Source organism: Panthera tigris, chromosome F3 (assembly GCF_018350195.1).
Source record: "Panthera tigris isolate Pti1 chromosome F3, P.tigris_Pti1_mat1.1, whole genome shotgun sequence".
Lineage (NCBI taxonomy): Eukaryota > Metazoa > Chordata > Mammalia > Carnivora > Felidae > Panthera > Panthera tigris.
In genome coordinates, this window is record NC_056678.1 from 6,976,245 (window position 1) to 6,993,015 (window position 16,771).

At 35.8% G+C, this 16,771-nt stretch overlaps 1 protein-coding gene across 10 annotated transcripts in view; it reads right to left on the reverse strand.

Moving 5' to 3' along the window:
- Positions 1-16,771, reverse strand: part of SDCCAG8 (SHH signaling and ciliogenesis regulator SDCCAG8) — a 251,378-nt gene that overhangs the window by 126,030 nt on the left and 108,577 nt on the right. For all 10 annotated transcript variants that reach the window (XM_042976936.1, XM_042976940.1, XM_042976937.1 and 7 more), the window contains one exon: positions 1,007-1,149. In XM_042976936.1, coding sequence (XP_042832870.1) covers positions 1,007-1,149 — 143 coding nt within the window. The remainder of the gene's footprint in view (positions 1-1,006; positions 1,150-16,771) is intronic.

Sequence of the window (16,771 nt, forward strand, 5' to 3'; positions counted from 1 at the left end):
TAATGTAAAAGGGATCAGTCCCCTTTCGTAGTTTAAATTCAACATATTACTATGATGAAAAGACCAGGGATTTTCTAATTTATGAGCCACATCAAAGCTTATAAACTTACATGTGTATTTAGACAAAGTTCTCTGTAAAAACGGAAAAACTGTAAGAACTGAACAAACCTAAATGCTTGATCTGAAAAATGAAAAATCGTACTAGAATTCAAAGTGAGAAGAAACCACTTATATGGGTAACATGAAATTTTACAATCTCTATTTGAATTTCTGTGTATATGCATTTGTGTGCGTGTGTGTGTGTGTGTGTGTGTGCGTGTGTGTGTTTTCCACACAGCAAATTATACAGCGCTTGCTACCTAAAATGTCTCATCGTAACCCAGGGCTGAGCTATACGTTCACTAAAGTTTCACAACATTGACAATCACCTCACAGTACCTCATGACAGAAGCCATGTAATTTGAGACCACAGTGGTACAGGGCACAGTTATAATAACCGTTTGAACATGAACAGTGTCAATCAATTCCATCTCTAAATTCTATACCTTCTTAGGACTCAGGTTCCTTATTTTGTATCAGTTACATCTCAGTTTGCATCTTGGGATGCCTTCTACTTGGGTCTCTTTCACCACTGACAGTATCTGACTCTTTTCCTAAATATATTTCCTCAGATCTTTCAGTTCAACATTTTTATTAGACACAGAATTAACAGGAGAGGTACTGGTGGTGGTAGGAGGAACATGTCATGTTGCTCATCTTGATAGAGAATCACCTAAATATTTGAGCATTGCCGATGAAAGGTTTTGTAATATATCATAATTCCCTGCCACACTTATCATTCACATGTCTGGGTGTTTTGCTTTCCACATCTCCACTTCTCTTAATATGCCTGAAAGCTGTGTGTGAATTGAATGACTAAGACGAACTCTAACAACTGTTTGGAAGCCGGTGGCAAAAATCAGTGGGATGGAATTGGTGCTCTGGCGCGTAATGGGATTAGGGGTACCTGGTGAGGTGCAGTTGGTGCTGCGACTCGCTCAGCAGATCTGTCAGTTGCAGGCACTCCTCTCTGGCCCCGGCTGCCTTCTGCTGCTCCCGTTCCAAGTGCTGTTTGCTTTCACTGACTTCTAATCTCAATTTCTCTATTTCCTTAGGTAGAGAGGGGGCGGGGGGGAAGCATCCACATAAACTATATGCACTTGAATTCAAAATTATCTCATTTTTATTTTCGCCATGAATTTTAATGGGATGAAAAATTATTAGAAAATTTAGGCTAGCTTCCATTTTATGACAAAGGGAATTAACCCAGCCAAAAATGCACATTAGTGAGGTTTTTTTGGATCGTAAGATGAAGTCTAATTTCAGAAATGAAATGATTAAATGAGAGTAGTCAAAATGGATAATCTGCACTTTCATTCTTAAGGCTTGGTCCTTTTAAAAACAGTATTAACTTAAAAATGTCACCACTTTAAAAATACATTTTCATTTGTGAGATTAGATCAGATACATGCAGTGATTTACTTCAAATATGTGACTCTGTTCTGAAAGGTATATTTATGGTTTCATTTGGATGTTTTGAAAGCCAAGCTGAAGGGTAAATTGTTACACCTTTTAAAAAAAATGTGAGGTGTAAAAGAAGGCATCATTATGATGCTCAACATTATTTGGAAAAAAATACTTTTTAGGAAAAAAAATATAGCATGAGAACCTTCAAGCCTTTAGAGTATATGAGATTTCTGAGCTAAAACAATATTACACTAAAATTGCATTAAAAGGCAACAAAAGCACTCTACAGTTAATAAATATGAACATCTAAAATATATAAAAATTTATGATATATAAAAATTTATGATATATAAAAATTTATGATTCTCTAGTCTCAGGATGAAATTATCCCCGTCTTACTGAAACTCAAACATTTTGAAGCAAAAATACCTTATATGGAACACAGTTTTAAATAGTTCACACATTAAAGGATAATTATTTATTTATCATACAACATCTATAAATTAACAAAAAATAAAAGATAGATCTTCAGACTATTAAATCCAGAAAAAAAAAAAATAAAGGGGAAAGTAAAGGGTAGAAACATTTTCAAATTCAACAGAAAGCAAGAAGCAATTTTAATTCACAAAAATGCAATCTCCTTTTGGAAAACAAAATCATGTCTAAGTGTTTTGAACTTAGTATTTAAGTACATCTCAATTTCCTCATATCATTACTCAATATGCTCAAACTACATTTAATGCATCAGGAAGATAAACTAAATGATTTGTTTTTTTGACATTTATCACATATAAATATCCAGTTTATCCCCATAAAAACTGTACATTGCCAGCAACTTAATAAAACAACTTACAAGTTCTCAGATATTGTTTTATTTTTAAAAACCTATGTAATAATGAACCTATCACTTACATTCAGAGTAGATTTTCTGTATCTTTCAGATTAGAACACTAAATGAAACTGACCTGTTTCTTTAAAAATTTCAAACTGATAAAGCTATACCAATTTATTTCTAATCCCATAATTTAATATAATTAAGGAAATGAAAAAACGTGAATGTCTATTAAGTTTTATTTGCCTAACATTTACAAAATTAACAAAGGCAAACATGTATAGAATCGGAATAAGATGTTGACTTTAAAACTTCAAAAATTCACTCACTAATTTTTTACACAGTGCTACATGCAAGAAACCACACTGAATATTATGGTGGGCTCAGAGTTTCCATCTCTATACTCAGGAGTTAATTCAGATGGGTAAATGAGACATATACATATACAGAAAACTATCAAAATACAAAGCACATAAGAAACAACAAGTGAGCAGTAGAGAGAATCTGTGCTTCAGTAGGTCAGATTAGGGATATATTAGCATGGGCAAGAAAAGTGGGAAAGAAGGTAAGGGCACATTAACTCATGGAATGATAGATGAGACCACATTGTGAAGAGTCTTAAATTCTAGACAAATTAAAGCTGTATTTTTCTTATAGATAATGGAGAGATATTAATGGTTCTAAAAGGTACTCAATATGAGAGAAGCTGAGCTTTAAAACAATGAGAGAAATGTTTATGATCAATTTAAGATGGCAGAGACTGGCGGAAGGAAGACCATGAAGAGATAGTTGCAATATTCCGGATATAAGAATAGAGACACTTCAAACAAACATAAAGAGAACATGGTGAATATACGGAAATAAAAGGAAAGCTATCATGAGACATCAAAGATGACTCCAGAATTATGAATTCTGCCAAAAAATTACAGGAATGGAAAATTTATAAAATCCCCAACTTTCTTAAAAAGAAAAGATGCAACAATTTTTTATAAGCTTGACATAGCTCTGGCACTTTCCAGCCCTGTGAGCTTGGATGAATCACTCAACTGTTAATCAGATTGTTCAGTCCACAATGGAAGTTATGGCTGCAGCCGGCTCTGAAAGCTATCATAAAGATTAAATGAGATGATGACTAGTTAGCAGAGTGTCCAGCACATAGTAAGAGCTGAATAAAAGACAGCTAGTGCTGCTATTGCTGATTTTTTTTCTCTTTCAAGAACAGCACAGTGGTAAGTAGATAAAATGATCTTCCTAAGGATATATGGCTATCACAGAGGACTAAAGAGTTCTTGACCTAATTCAATAAAATTTCCCCCATAAATCCGATGAGAGCTGAATAAAACTTTATTATAATTTCAAAATGCAAAAAGCATTTTTGTTAGGTGGAAAATTACTGCCTTCTTCTGATTATCTGTGCCAGAAAAAGAGCTTATTGGTGCAGATAATCAAAATCAACAAATAGCATAACCAGCTGGACCAGGGCTCAACACTCACTCCCTGAGTCAGGAAAATCTGCCATGGCACCAACTCCAACAGTTAGAAGAGGACTCTCTTGCCAGAAATGCCATGCTCCCACTGGCAGGATAACCCTTTGCCTCACCCAACTAGGTCAGCGCTGCTTCCTTGGCTGTATACAGTGGTTCAGGGATGAAGGACCAACAACAGTCATAGGCCAGTGGTACGTTACTCCCAAAGCACACTATTAACCTGCAGTGTCTACCTACAGTGCAACTTGATGCGGCCATCTCTTGGCCAACTGGGCAAAGACAAGTCCAGATAGCTTTACGCTTTACCAAAAGATAAACAGTAAAACCTTGGATTGCGAGTAATTTGCTCTGTGAGTCTTCCATAAGATGAGCAAGTATTTCTAATAAATTTTAACTTGATAAAGCGATGCTGAACGTCACATGATCACAACTGAGCCAATGGTTTTCTCTCTCTCTCTCTCTGTAGGATTGTGGGTGATCATCTCCCATGCTCAGATGCTCAGTCTCAGGCCGCGATGTTTGGCAGAAATCAGTGACATTTCAGAATGTTGGAAGGTGACCACAATAGGCACTAGTGTATTTATTGTCACTTCAAAGCAACCTATGGACAGTCCTTTGCTTTTCCATGCAAGAGTAAGCTTGAAATGCTTTGCTTCATTCTAGGTCAGGCTGCCTGCAGATAGAGACTGTTTTTTCTGCTGCCTTATTGCCAGTTACATTAAATACAGTATATGACAAGAGTTTAATACTGTACTGTAGTCAAGGTCCGTTAGTGATATTGAAAGTCGTCCTACACAATAACCCTCCTTTCTCTTGTCTCCCTCACACCAGCCACGAAAGTTTTCAAAGGTAAATGGAGGTTAATTTGCTTATTTTTCTTTATTATTTTGTATTATATTACAGTACAGTAATCATTTTTTTTTTCAACGTTTTTTATTTATTTTTGAGACAGAGAGAGACAGAGCATGAACGGGGGAGGGGCAGAGAGAGAGGGAGACACAGAATCGGAAACAGGCTCCAGGCTCCGAGCCATCAGCCCAGAGCCTGACGCGGGGCTCGAACTCACGGACCGTGAGATCGTGACCTGGCTGAAGTCGGACGCTTAACCGACTGCGCCACCCAGGCGCCCCCTATATGAATATTTTTGGGTGGTGGAATGAATCATCTGAGTCTCCATTATTTCCTATGGGGAGAATTTGCTTTGATATAAAAGTGCTTTGGATTACAAGCATGTTTCCAGAACAAATTTTGCTTTCAAACCAAGGTTTTGCTGTACTTCCAGTCATGAATGTAACCACCAGAACAACTAAAAATAGAAACTGTTAAAAAATAAATTAATTAATTAAAAATAAATAAATAAATAAAAATAAAAATAGAAACTGTTAAAAGGGCTACAGTCGCCTGGGTGGCTCAGTTGGTTAAGTGTCCAACTTCAGCTCAGGTCATGATCTCACGGTTCATGAGTTCGGGTCCAATGTTGGGCTCTGTGCTGACAGCTCAGAGCCTGGTGCCTGCTTCAGATTCTGTGTCTCCCTCTCTCTCTGTCCCTCCCTCACTTGTGTTCTCTCTCTCTCTCTCTCTCAAAAATAAACATTAAAAAAAATTTTTTTTAAAAGTGCTAACTCAGGACAATCATACCACAGATGGGGTATCAAGAAAGGGAGACTTTTTACTGTTTATCTATAGTCTTCTGTAGTATAGGAGTTTTTTTTTTTTTCTTAATCATAGACATATGTAACTTTATTTTTATTACTTATTAAATTTTCATATCAGAGCACTTCACTTTACCTAAGTCAAATAATACTCAACTACTCATAACAAAGAAGGGCAGTGCTCACGCTCTTCCCCACACCCATCTCCAAGCCTGATCATCAATGGCCCATCCAATCCACTCTTCTGATATGTATCTTCATATTTTTATGTGACATACTTATAATGTTATTTCTTGATTTTATAATATTAGACATTACCTATTACCTCCCTACATTAAAAAAGTAACAATTTAGGTCACTCAACATACCTATCTCATCTTCCCATATAACAATTTTGGTTAAATCCTTAGTCAATAGTTCTTTTACATTATGGTTATAGAAATATTGTTCACTCCTAAGACAAACCTTATTTTGATTAATTTTTTTGTACAATATTTTATTATTTCTGGAATTAATTGCCTACTTTTTAATAGCTTATTTTTCTAGGTAACTGATATTTTTTCCCCAATATTCAAAAAGATCTGTCACATACCCATCAATATTATTTTTTCAGATAACAAAACACATCAGATAAATTATCAGTTCCTTTTAAAATTTCCCCCTAGATATATCCTTCTTGGTGCCTTATGTCTGGCCTGGTTGATCTCTGTCTTGGGTCAAGCCTTAGACATGCTCCTATTAGAGTTTCATGTTTTCTGGGTTATAAGTCATCCTGTTTTTCAGTTTACATCCTTTTTTAGTTAAAGTACATTCTTCAGGCAACTTTCATAAGAAAGAATATCTGAATAATACCTTTTTAAAAAGTATTTGTATGCCCGAAAATGCCATTTTTCTAGCTATACATTTGACAGTTTGGCTAGGTATAAAAATCTATGTTGAAATCAATTTTTACTCAGGATTTTTAAGGGGTTACTCCATTGTCTTAAAGATTCTAGCACGCAATTGAAAAGTCTATGCCATTCTGATTCTTAATACTTAGTCTGTGATTTTTTTTGTTTGTTTGTTTCTGAAAGCTTTTATATTAATTTCTTTTTCCCTGGCATTTTGCAATTTTACAGTGTGGACCTTGGAATGGCCTTTTTTTCATGTTTTGTGCTTGTTTTTCAGTAGACCTTTCAATCTGGAGGCTGTTCTCCTTAGTCTGGGGAATTTTTCTTGTATTATTATTTAAAAATATTTTGATGTCATACATTTTAGTATTTCCTCTTCTTGGAACTCCCAGACATTGGTTTTTCACTCTGTTGGATTTATCATCTAATTTCCTTATGCTTTCTATCTCACCTTTTGATTCTAACTTCTGGAAGACTGTGTTGACTTCATCTTCCAAAGCTTCTACTGAATTTCTGAAAAGATTTCTACCACATTTTTCATTTCCACGAGATATTTCTTGTTTTCACTGTTTTACATAGCATGCAATTTTTACCTTATGGATATATCTCATCTCTCTATTAGAATATTAGAGTATTTTAAATATTCTCCTCTGCTCATTACATATCGCTTCAATTTCCTTTTCCTCTGTTCATCCATTTTTAGCCAATCCCCTGTGTTAGAGGCTTTCTTCAAATGCATGGTGATACCTGGCTGTCATTTCACATTCAGAATGAAGTAGTGAGCAAAAATGGTTTTTGGGTAATGTGCCAGTTTAGATTATTGTTCAGAAAAATTTCACTTCTATCTCCCTTCCACTAGGAATGGAATATACTATCCCTTCCTAATGACTTTGGGCTTGGCCATGTGATTTCACTTAGCCAATAAAAATTTTGTGGCTATAACGTAAGCAAAAGCCATAAATACTTCACTTCCATATTCTAGTGATTCTCCATTAGAAAAGTATGCCCTGGACAGTTGCTACCCCTTTTGCCTGGACTGAAGAATAAATACATGTGGAGCAGAACCAAACCCAAACCACAGCCCAGACAACCCACAACTCATAACCTGAAGCAGAGCCACTGAGTCAAATGCAGCCTAGATCAGCCGAATCTCAGTTGACCTGAAGATTCATAAAATGAACACAAATGATTGCTATTTTAAGCCATGAGTTTTTTCAGCAGAAATGATTGACAAACCACTTGAAAGGAATATGGAGTGCTACAACTATCTATTACCTTTAAATGTTATTTGATCCTTAAAACAACTGCATAAAGCATATAGGGCAGGTATCCCTATTTATTCAAAAAGAAACTGGGGTCAGAGACATTGAATGACGGTTCAAAAGAGTAAATCTAAGCCCTGAACCAGATCTTCTGACATTACTGCCCCCACACCATACCATGTGAAACAATGGCTTTCAATCTTTTTTGTTTCTTTTCTTCAAATAAGACCATACTAAGAAATCCATTTTACATCACAATTCAGAAACATGCACACTTTCACACACATGTTTAAATGTAACTAGCATTTCATAAAACAATATTATGTGTGAAGCACTATGTGTGAAGCACTCAGATATGTCCAATTCCTTCTGATTCTATCCACTTCTTTAAAAAAAAAAAAAACTTTTGGTTGCAACCTATAATATCGATTTCACAATCCTGCAATTTGAAAAGCATTGTGGGTTTCTGAGAATTAAAAAACATTTTTTTACATAAATTAAGGAGAATCAAATAAAGAGTTTCATTAGGAGAAGCTCTAGTATATATTTTTTCTTGATTTCCTAGGGAAAAAAATATCCAAAGAAATGAATGTAAAACCCATCTGAAAAATATGTCAGCTTAATCTGGAAGGATAACTTTACCTGGAAAGATAAAGTAGCACACATAAACTATTTTAATCCAGTGGCAGTGATTTATCCCTGCTAATAAACAGAATGTGACTTAAAAATCATGTAATAATTTTTAATACAGGGTAACTGATTCATGTACTGAGGAAGAGAATGGGGACAAAAGCGAAAAATGGAACAGTAAGAAGACCGGAACCCAAGTTCTTGTTAAGTGAGAAAGAACTTGTGGTTTTGCAGCTGAAAAAACTTGACAGTGTGAATTTATCACTCAGAAACCAGTGGATAAATTCATAGGATAAGTTTAGAAAGTAAAGTTGTATACGATACTGAAAAATGAGACACAGTAACCTATAACTTGGAAGAGAAATAATAGTTTCTGTCAAGTTCTGTATAGGTAGAAAGAATATACTCATTGGAAATTTAGTATTTGTCAGTTGACACTTGTATTAACTTGCAGATGCTAAGAGTGATTTTACCAAATCACTAATAAGGTTGCATCTGGAGCTACACTAGCTACCTGTGGCTGTTAAAATTTAACTTAATCAAAATACAAAGTTTAGTTCCTCGTTTGCATTAATCACAGGATAAGTGCTCAATATGGATTGTGTCTGCCATACTAGACAGTGCAGGTATAAAATGTTTTCATCATCACAGAAAATTCTACCATAGCACGGCTCTAGAATATAGCAAAATGTGTTTCTGAGACTCACTCTCCACCCTAGACAATTAGAAAAACAGCCTATTGGAATAAAAGGATATTGTAGGAGATTAAACCGTCATTTTGGAAATGGACAAAAATGGTTGCCCTTTTTAGTGTAGATGTGGAAGTTGCTGATACCATTCTGGAAGTTCTATTCGTGGTTATCATTGTTAAGGGCCCACGACATTGATTTAATGTTTTTATGGCAGACCAGATAGTAACACTGATACCAGTCGTCATCTTTGAGTGCTTACCACGTGCCAGGCACTGTCTTAGTTAGCATTTTATATTTTTAAATTTTGTATTTTTAATCTCGTTTTGTGTTCATGACAACCTTGTAAAAATAAGCATCCTATTCCGGTTTTACAGATGAAAAAACTGAAGCTTACAGACGTTTAGTAACTTACATAAGATTATATAGTGGCAGAGCTGGGATTCAAAACTGGGTTCGTCTGATCTCAAGCTCTCTAGTCTTTCCACTCTCCTGTGTATTGTCTCCCTAAGCAAATGTAGATGTTTACAGGAGGTGGAGAGGAAATGATGCAATGTGCTCTCTACAACCTCTTGGCCCACAATTTGGCATGGATAACAAAGACACTGAAAGAGGACATAACTCAGATGGCTTAGATCAAATATCACACCGGCAAACACAAGGATCTCAATTTGCAAAGCCCTGGCCAAGATTAATTTTGAAGAAGCATTTCTCCGTGAGACGTTAGCAGTGGTGATCTGAAGTAGAGTGTGGATTTGCTTTGCCGAGGGTCACAGTTTCTATCTTCTACAACAGAGTGACTCCACGCCAGCCTAAGAATCAATATGGCCTTGACCTTTCAGTCTTTCAGGTACAATATGTAACATCTTGGTGAAACTTTTCAGTTTTCTAATTGTTTCTAATGGGACTACTGAATCTATCCTTATTCTAAGAAAATGTTCTTTAAAGAATTTTAACAAGAGGTTTTTTTTTTCCCTTTCCTTAATATTAAGGGAAGTTGTATCAACTGATCACTTATATTCAGAAGCTAAAGTAACTCTCAGACAAAACAAGTGTTCAAAACAGATGAGAAGGGACTGTGGAAGAAAAGAAGTGCCTTTCTAAAAGTATGTATCCAGAGAAAAGGAAAATTGAAGTCATCTAAAATAAAATTGATTCTGCTGCACTGTGACAATACAGCGGACTCTTTGGTTAAGCCAAACTTAAACCACTGCTCTGTGACGCCAGGAGATTCAAGGGAAAAAATAAGAATCATTTCAGCTCTATAGTCAGTTTACAAAAAAGAGCCCAGGTGATAGCTCTACTTTTTGGGCTGGTTTAGTAAATGCTTTATGCTTGCTAGAGGTAGAGAAATGGCTTGCTTTGTCTTCTCATGAATGCGAATTTCCATTCATCAGAGACAAAGTATTAAGCCATTCAGAATCTGTAATGTTTTTTCTTTAAAACGCTGAAGTGCCCTAATTCTCTCATGCTCTTTCAGTGTTCTAAAAGGGTAAAATGTTAACAGTGTTCCAATACTTATGTGCTTACACATTCACATTATAAAGAAAAAGGAAAGAAAGATCTTGACCTTTGGAGTCTGATGATATTATAAGTGTAGCATATTGTGGAAATATTAAGGAGCATTAAGATGACCCAGCATTAAAAAAATTTTTTTTAAAAAGGGGCGCCTGGGTGGCTCAGTTGGTTGGGCATCTGACTTCGGCTCAGGTCATGATCTCGCGGTTTGTGAGTTCGAGCCCCATGTCAGGCTCTGTGCTGACAGCTCAGGGCCTGGAGCCTGCTTTGGATTCTGTGTCCCCCTCTCTCTCTGCCTCTCCCCTGCTCATGCTCTGTCTCTCTCTGTCTCAAAAATAAATAAAACTTAAAAAAAAAATTTAAGATGACCCCAGATGAGGTAAAATTTGAAATAAGATGTGCTTGTTGGAAAGCCATAAAAAGAGAGGCGATAATTTTTTTCTAGTGATACTTCGCAAAAGTATCATTGGCTAAGAACGACTGGGTGAACTAGGTGCGGGTCTCAGATAGCAATGGATAAAGAAGACTTCACACTGTGAGTAAAAAGGTGGACTTAAAGGACACAATGTTAAAATAAATGTTAGGTTCTTAAATTAATGAAATGTAAATATGTAAGTCTGCTAATCGTTGACCATACCAGTTATTGATAGATGTATCCATGATGTGAAGTTTTAACGTTAGCTGACAATAAATTTTGCATTGGTTCAATACCAGCAAATGTATCAAGAGTTGCACTAAAAAAAGATAGCCATCAATCGCGATGTTACAAAAAGAACCTACCACTTCAGAGGCACACTTGTCACCTGCAGGAGACATTTTTCCTTTGAAGGTCCCCTGTTTCTTCTATGCTATAGTTTGATGCCAAGAGCCCCCGTTGTGTGCAATCTCACTTTTCATCTGTGTGGTACATTTCATCTTTGCCTTCATTCATCATGATCACACAATCAGAGGGTTCGGAGCTAATGTTAACTGCAACGCGAGCACACAGTAGAGTTGCAATGTGCAACAGCAAGAGAGAAACGGAAGAAGTGGACATAACTCTGTCCACCATTTATCTCAGTGACTGAACGTCCTGGAATGAATATGAAGAGTGAGACATGGACCTACCGAGCCTCCGGTCAGGTACAGTACGTGTGCACCTCTTACCATATGAGCATCCCGGTACATTAAGTGCAAGTTCATCTAAGAAACAGATGGATTCTTCATACAAATGAGTCCCACACACAAGCCAACTTGTTTATCCCTGGTCCCTGTCTAAATAAATGGCAATCTAATCCAATAATGGAAGTGAAAAAATGCAAATTAGAATTTTTAAGAAAGGATATGAATGTATCCAATGTGGTAGAAATAGAATGCTCTACACACATATAAAACCAATACATTCCAATCCCTGTGGACTGTGTAAATTATGAGCAATTTGTAAGATTTTCAAAAGTAATTTTGACCACATACAATATTTCCCTTTCAAAGTGAATTTAGAACATAACCCTCTGCTGAAATGTCACTTCGCTATAATGAAATATAGTATATGAAATATACTGAGTTTATTTTAGTAGAATTTATTTCAATAGCTTCACAAATAATTTCAGTTCTATATTCATAAATATTCTAGAAGTTGAAGGGGTCACTTAATATTTTATTATATTTAATTGGAGGAATTAATTGCTTTTGCTGTCATTGAAGACTTGGGAATTTGTCCCAACAAATAATCAAGAAACTGCTGTAACCTCAAAGATTGGAAAACAGCTTCCTAACACCACCCCTTATGCCACACACCGCCCCCCCCCCCCGCCCCCCACAACTGTGACTTCACTAAATCGCTGGAGAACTAATAGGTTTAAATGTATCAATAAGTAAAAACTTCCTAGGAATGGTTGCTTCATCTCTGACAAACCCACCTAACTGAACTATCATTCAAGAGGATATTTGTGTTTCGTTCATAGCTGAGAGCTATGTTACTGGAGTTATTTTAATAAATTCAAAACACTTCAGATCATTGGCAGTCCTCTGCTTCACAAAGCCGGTAATCCTATGGCATCACCTCTGCTGCACATTTACCATAAAATGCTACATTAGGACAGTTAAATATGAAAGGTCTTGTAATGTTGTTTGTGGAGAAAATAGAACTAAAAAGACTAGTAAAGGTCTATATATTCCTGGGTACATAAAAAGGACATCCTTTAATATCTTGGAACCACCCCAGATTATAACTTAAAAAAAAAAAAAAAAAAAAAAAAAGGAGGGCTTTAAAAAGGTAACAGTTTGGCTTCTTGTTTTCTAGAAGGAAATTTATGTTGGCAATGTACTTAACATTCTAATTTAATAAAAGCAGAAACCATTTTACATTTAAAATGTGAATATATACAATTAACTTTATGGTGATGTAAATTGGTACAACCACTATGGAAGACAGTGTGGAAAGCTCTCAAAAAATTAAAAGTAGAACTAACAAATGATCCAGCAACTCCACTTCTGGGTATTTATCTGAAGGAAACAAAATCACTATCTCACAAAGATATCTGAACCTTCATGTTCACCGCAGCCTTATTCACAATAATCAAGATATGGACACAACTGGGGCGCCTGGGTGGCTCCAACGGTTAAGCGTCCAACTTTGGCTCAGGTCACGGTTTCATGGTTCGTGGGTTCAAGCCCCACATCTCCAGATCATCTGCCTCCCTTTCTGCCCCTCCCGTGCTCGTGTGCCCTCTTTCTCTCTCTCTAAAAATAAACATTTAAAAAGAAGGAGATATGGACACAACCTATGTGTCTGTGGATGAATGAACAGATCAAGAAAACGTGATTTTACATACTCAGTCATAAAAAAGGATGGAAATCCTGACATTTGTGGCAAAACGGATAGACACTGAGGGCATTATGGTACGTAAAGCAAGTCAGACAGAAAGACAAGAATCACACGATGTCACTTACATGTGGAATCTAAAAAAAAAACTGAACTTATAGATACAGACAACAGACAAGTGCAGGGTGGGCCAAACTGTCCAAAGGAACCAACTTCCAGTTAAAAGATAAGTAAGTTCTGGGGATGCAGTGTAGACTACAGTGACTGAAGTTAACATTACCACATTGTATATTTGGAAGCTACTAAGAGAAAAGGTCTTAGGAGCGCTCATCACAAGAAAAAGTGTGTAACTATGTGAAGTGATGGATGTTAACTTACTGTGGTCATCATTTCACAACACACACATACATCAAATCATCAGAGTGTATACCTAAAACCAATACAATGTTATATGTTAACTGTATCTCAATAAAACTGGGGAAATACATTTAAATATATTCATATATATTTAGGAACACACGTATATTAAATATGCATATATTATACCTTATAATCTATTATATATGTCTGCATGTTTTAAATATGTGTAATATATCCAAATTAGGTTTTAACGTGAATTTAGTAAAATAACAGGGGATATTAGTTTTTTTTTTTTTTAAAAAAAGGCCAAGAAGAAACTGTGACTCCTTCCATTCTTCCCGGAAGTGGGGCCATGGTCTTTTGGCCAAGAGGCAGGAGAGTTTGGCTAGTGAAGACAAGCCCAGTTTCTGAGGTGAGGGTGACCCGCACAAAGGAGTCTTTGACCTGTACTTCCCAACAAGTTAATACAATTCCCTTTTACAGTAGCTCTGTACAGAATCCATACTAAAAAATGCTTGACTAACCGTAACCCAGTGCTTTTTAAGGCACTTCAAAAGAAAAATAAACTCTGGGTTGTTTCTCGCAAACTGAGCTGCAATAAAAACAGGAAAATCCCTTTTCTTTTCTTTTCTTTTCTTCTGTTGTTGTTGATTTTTTTTTTTTTTGGCTTTCCTTTTTTCTTTTAATTTTTTTAATGTTTATGTTTGTAAATTTTTTAAAATGCTTTTATTTATTTTTAAAGGAGAGAGAGACAGAGCATGAGCGGGGAAGGGGCAGAGGGAGAGGGAGACACAGAATCTGAAGCAGGTTCCAGGCTCTAAGCTGTCAGCTCAGAGCCCGACGCAGGGCTCGAACCCACAAACTGTGAGATCATGACCGGAGCCGAACTCAGACGCTCAACCGACTGAGCCACCCACCCAGGCACCCCAATGTTTATTTATTTTTGAGAGAAAGAGAGAGACAGAGTGCAAACGGAAGAGAGAGAGGGAGACAGAATCTGAAGCAGGCATCAGGCTCTGAGTCTTTTTTTTTTTTTTTTTAGTATTTATTCATTTTTTGAGAGAGAAAGAGACAGAGCTTGAGGTTGGGGGTGGGGGGGGGGCAAAGAGAGAGACACAGAATCCAAAGCAGGGCCCCCACACAGGTATGGAACTCACAAACTGTGAGATCATGACCTGACACTTAACCGACTGAGCCACCCAGGCACCCGGATCTTTTTTCTGGTGGGACATCCTCGCATAAAAAGATTGGTCTTTTCAGGATGCCTGGGTGGCTCACTCAGTTCAACACCGACTTCAGCTCAGGTCATGATCTCACGGTTTGTGAGTTCAAGCTCTGCGTGGGGGTCTGTGCTGACAGCTCAGAGCCCGGAGCCTGCTTCAGATTCTGTCTCCGTCTCTCTCTGCCCCTCCCCTGCTCATGCTCTGTCTGTCTGTGTCTCTCACTCTCATTCGCTTGCTCAAATATAAAGAAACAATAAAAAAAAATTAAGTTTATAAAAAGATTGGTCTTTTCTAAGGCCAAAAAACTATTTCACATGTTTTTCTCTCTTAGGAAAGAGGACTACTCAACAAGTACAAATGCTGGGAGATAAAAGAATTGCTAAAGAAAATATCTATAAATAGCTACTCTAAACTCACATGTTCATTACAATTGTTGACTTTTATTACCATTTGAAAATTGTTTATCACCATTTGAGAAAATCAGCCAAAGCAAAACTAAAATAAAAGAATTCCAATTTAGGAAAACAAACTGTTAACTCTTGTCAGTAATTCCTTCCCCCTAGCCCTCTATTCAATACAATAAATATTTTTCAGTGTCTACTAGGTACTGTCCATCTTACTCTTTCTTGTCCTTTATAACTATTAAAATATAGACCAATTCCCTACCATTGTGATACAAAAAGCAAACTCAACGATATATCTAATTTTTTCATATCATTACCTCCTCAAATTTACAATCATCTGGGCTATAGTAAATAATAGAAATTGCAGCAACACTCTTGTTTAGTTCTTGTCAAAATTTATAGTAGAAATGTCTTTCAGGTCTTAATCTTAGGGCTCTAGGATTCATGGTATATGTAGTCGAAGCCTAATTTTCACATTACATTACTACATTTTGGGATATATTGTTCCTTCTATCTCTGAATATTAAAGATATTAATATTTTCCAATAACATAATTCACTTGAAAATATACTTAAATATAAGATTAAAATCACTTTGGTCCTATTGTCCACTAATTACTAATTATAGAGTTGTTGCTACTCTGGCATTCCCCATGGATAGAAACAGAATTAAGCACAAATAAAAAATAAGACTAAATATAAAGCCACACTAAAACCATCTTAATAAACAAGAGAATGAAAGACATTTTCAAGTAACATAAAGATGCTTTCACTACCTATAAAGATAAATAAATTTACATGAACTGAAAATACTGCTATTCTTTAAGTTTTATCTGAGTATGCTACAGGAAAAAGTATAAGTTAATTTCAATGTGTATTATTATGTATTTATGGTTTAGAAAACATCTTTTTATTATCAAATGTATTTACAATGCCTTCAGGTTCTCATTATGAGATTAAAACTACTTAAAAGACACCAAGGATATAATTTATCATCCTAAATTAAATAGTTAATTTCCGAAAGTTTTTCAAAATCGACACCATAACCTTAAATGAGTTGCAGCGTAAAGGTATAGCAACGCGGAATTCCTATATCTTCTATTTATGCTTCAAATGTGATTTTTTTTCAAATACTATAATTACAGGAATACCAATATCCAAGTATGCTTTTCAAAGCCAAAAATTTTTTTTGAGTAGACATAAAAGTATTGACAACTAGCAAACCACAATTTCCGAAGAAAACAAGTTAATAAATCTGCTACTATTCCAGCAGTAAGCATGGCTTTTTAGTTACTGTGTCAGCTATTAAGAATTACGTAAAAATACACTGGCCCATTCATTTGTGGTAGGAAAACAGGCAATGATGGCAAAACTATTGTGTCTCTTAGATAACACATACATTTTTATTATTTTTCAACTGGAACAAATTAAAACTCTTATATACTCAATGTTACTGTTTCACGAGTTGTCAGAAAAATATCAGTGAAATATTCTGATTCCCAAAAGGAAAATGCAA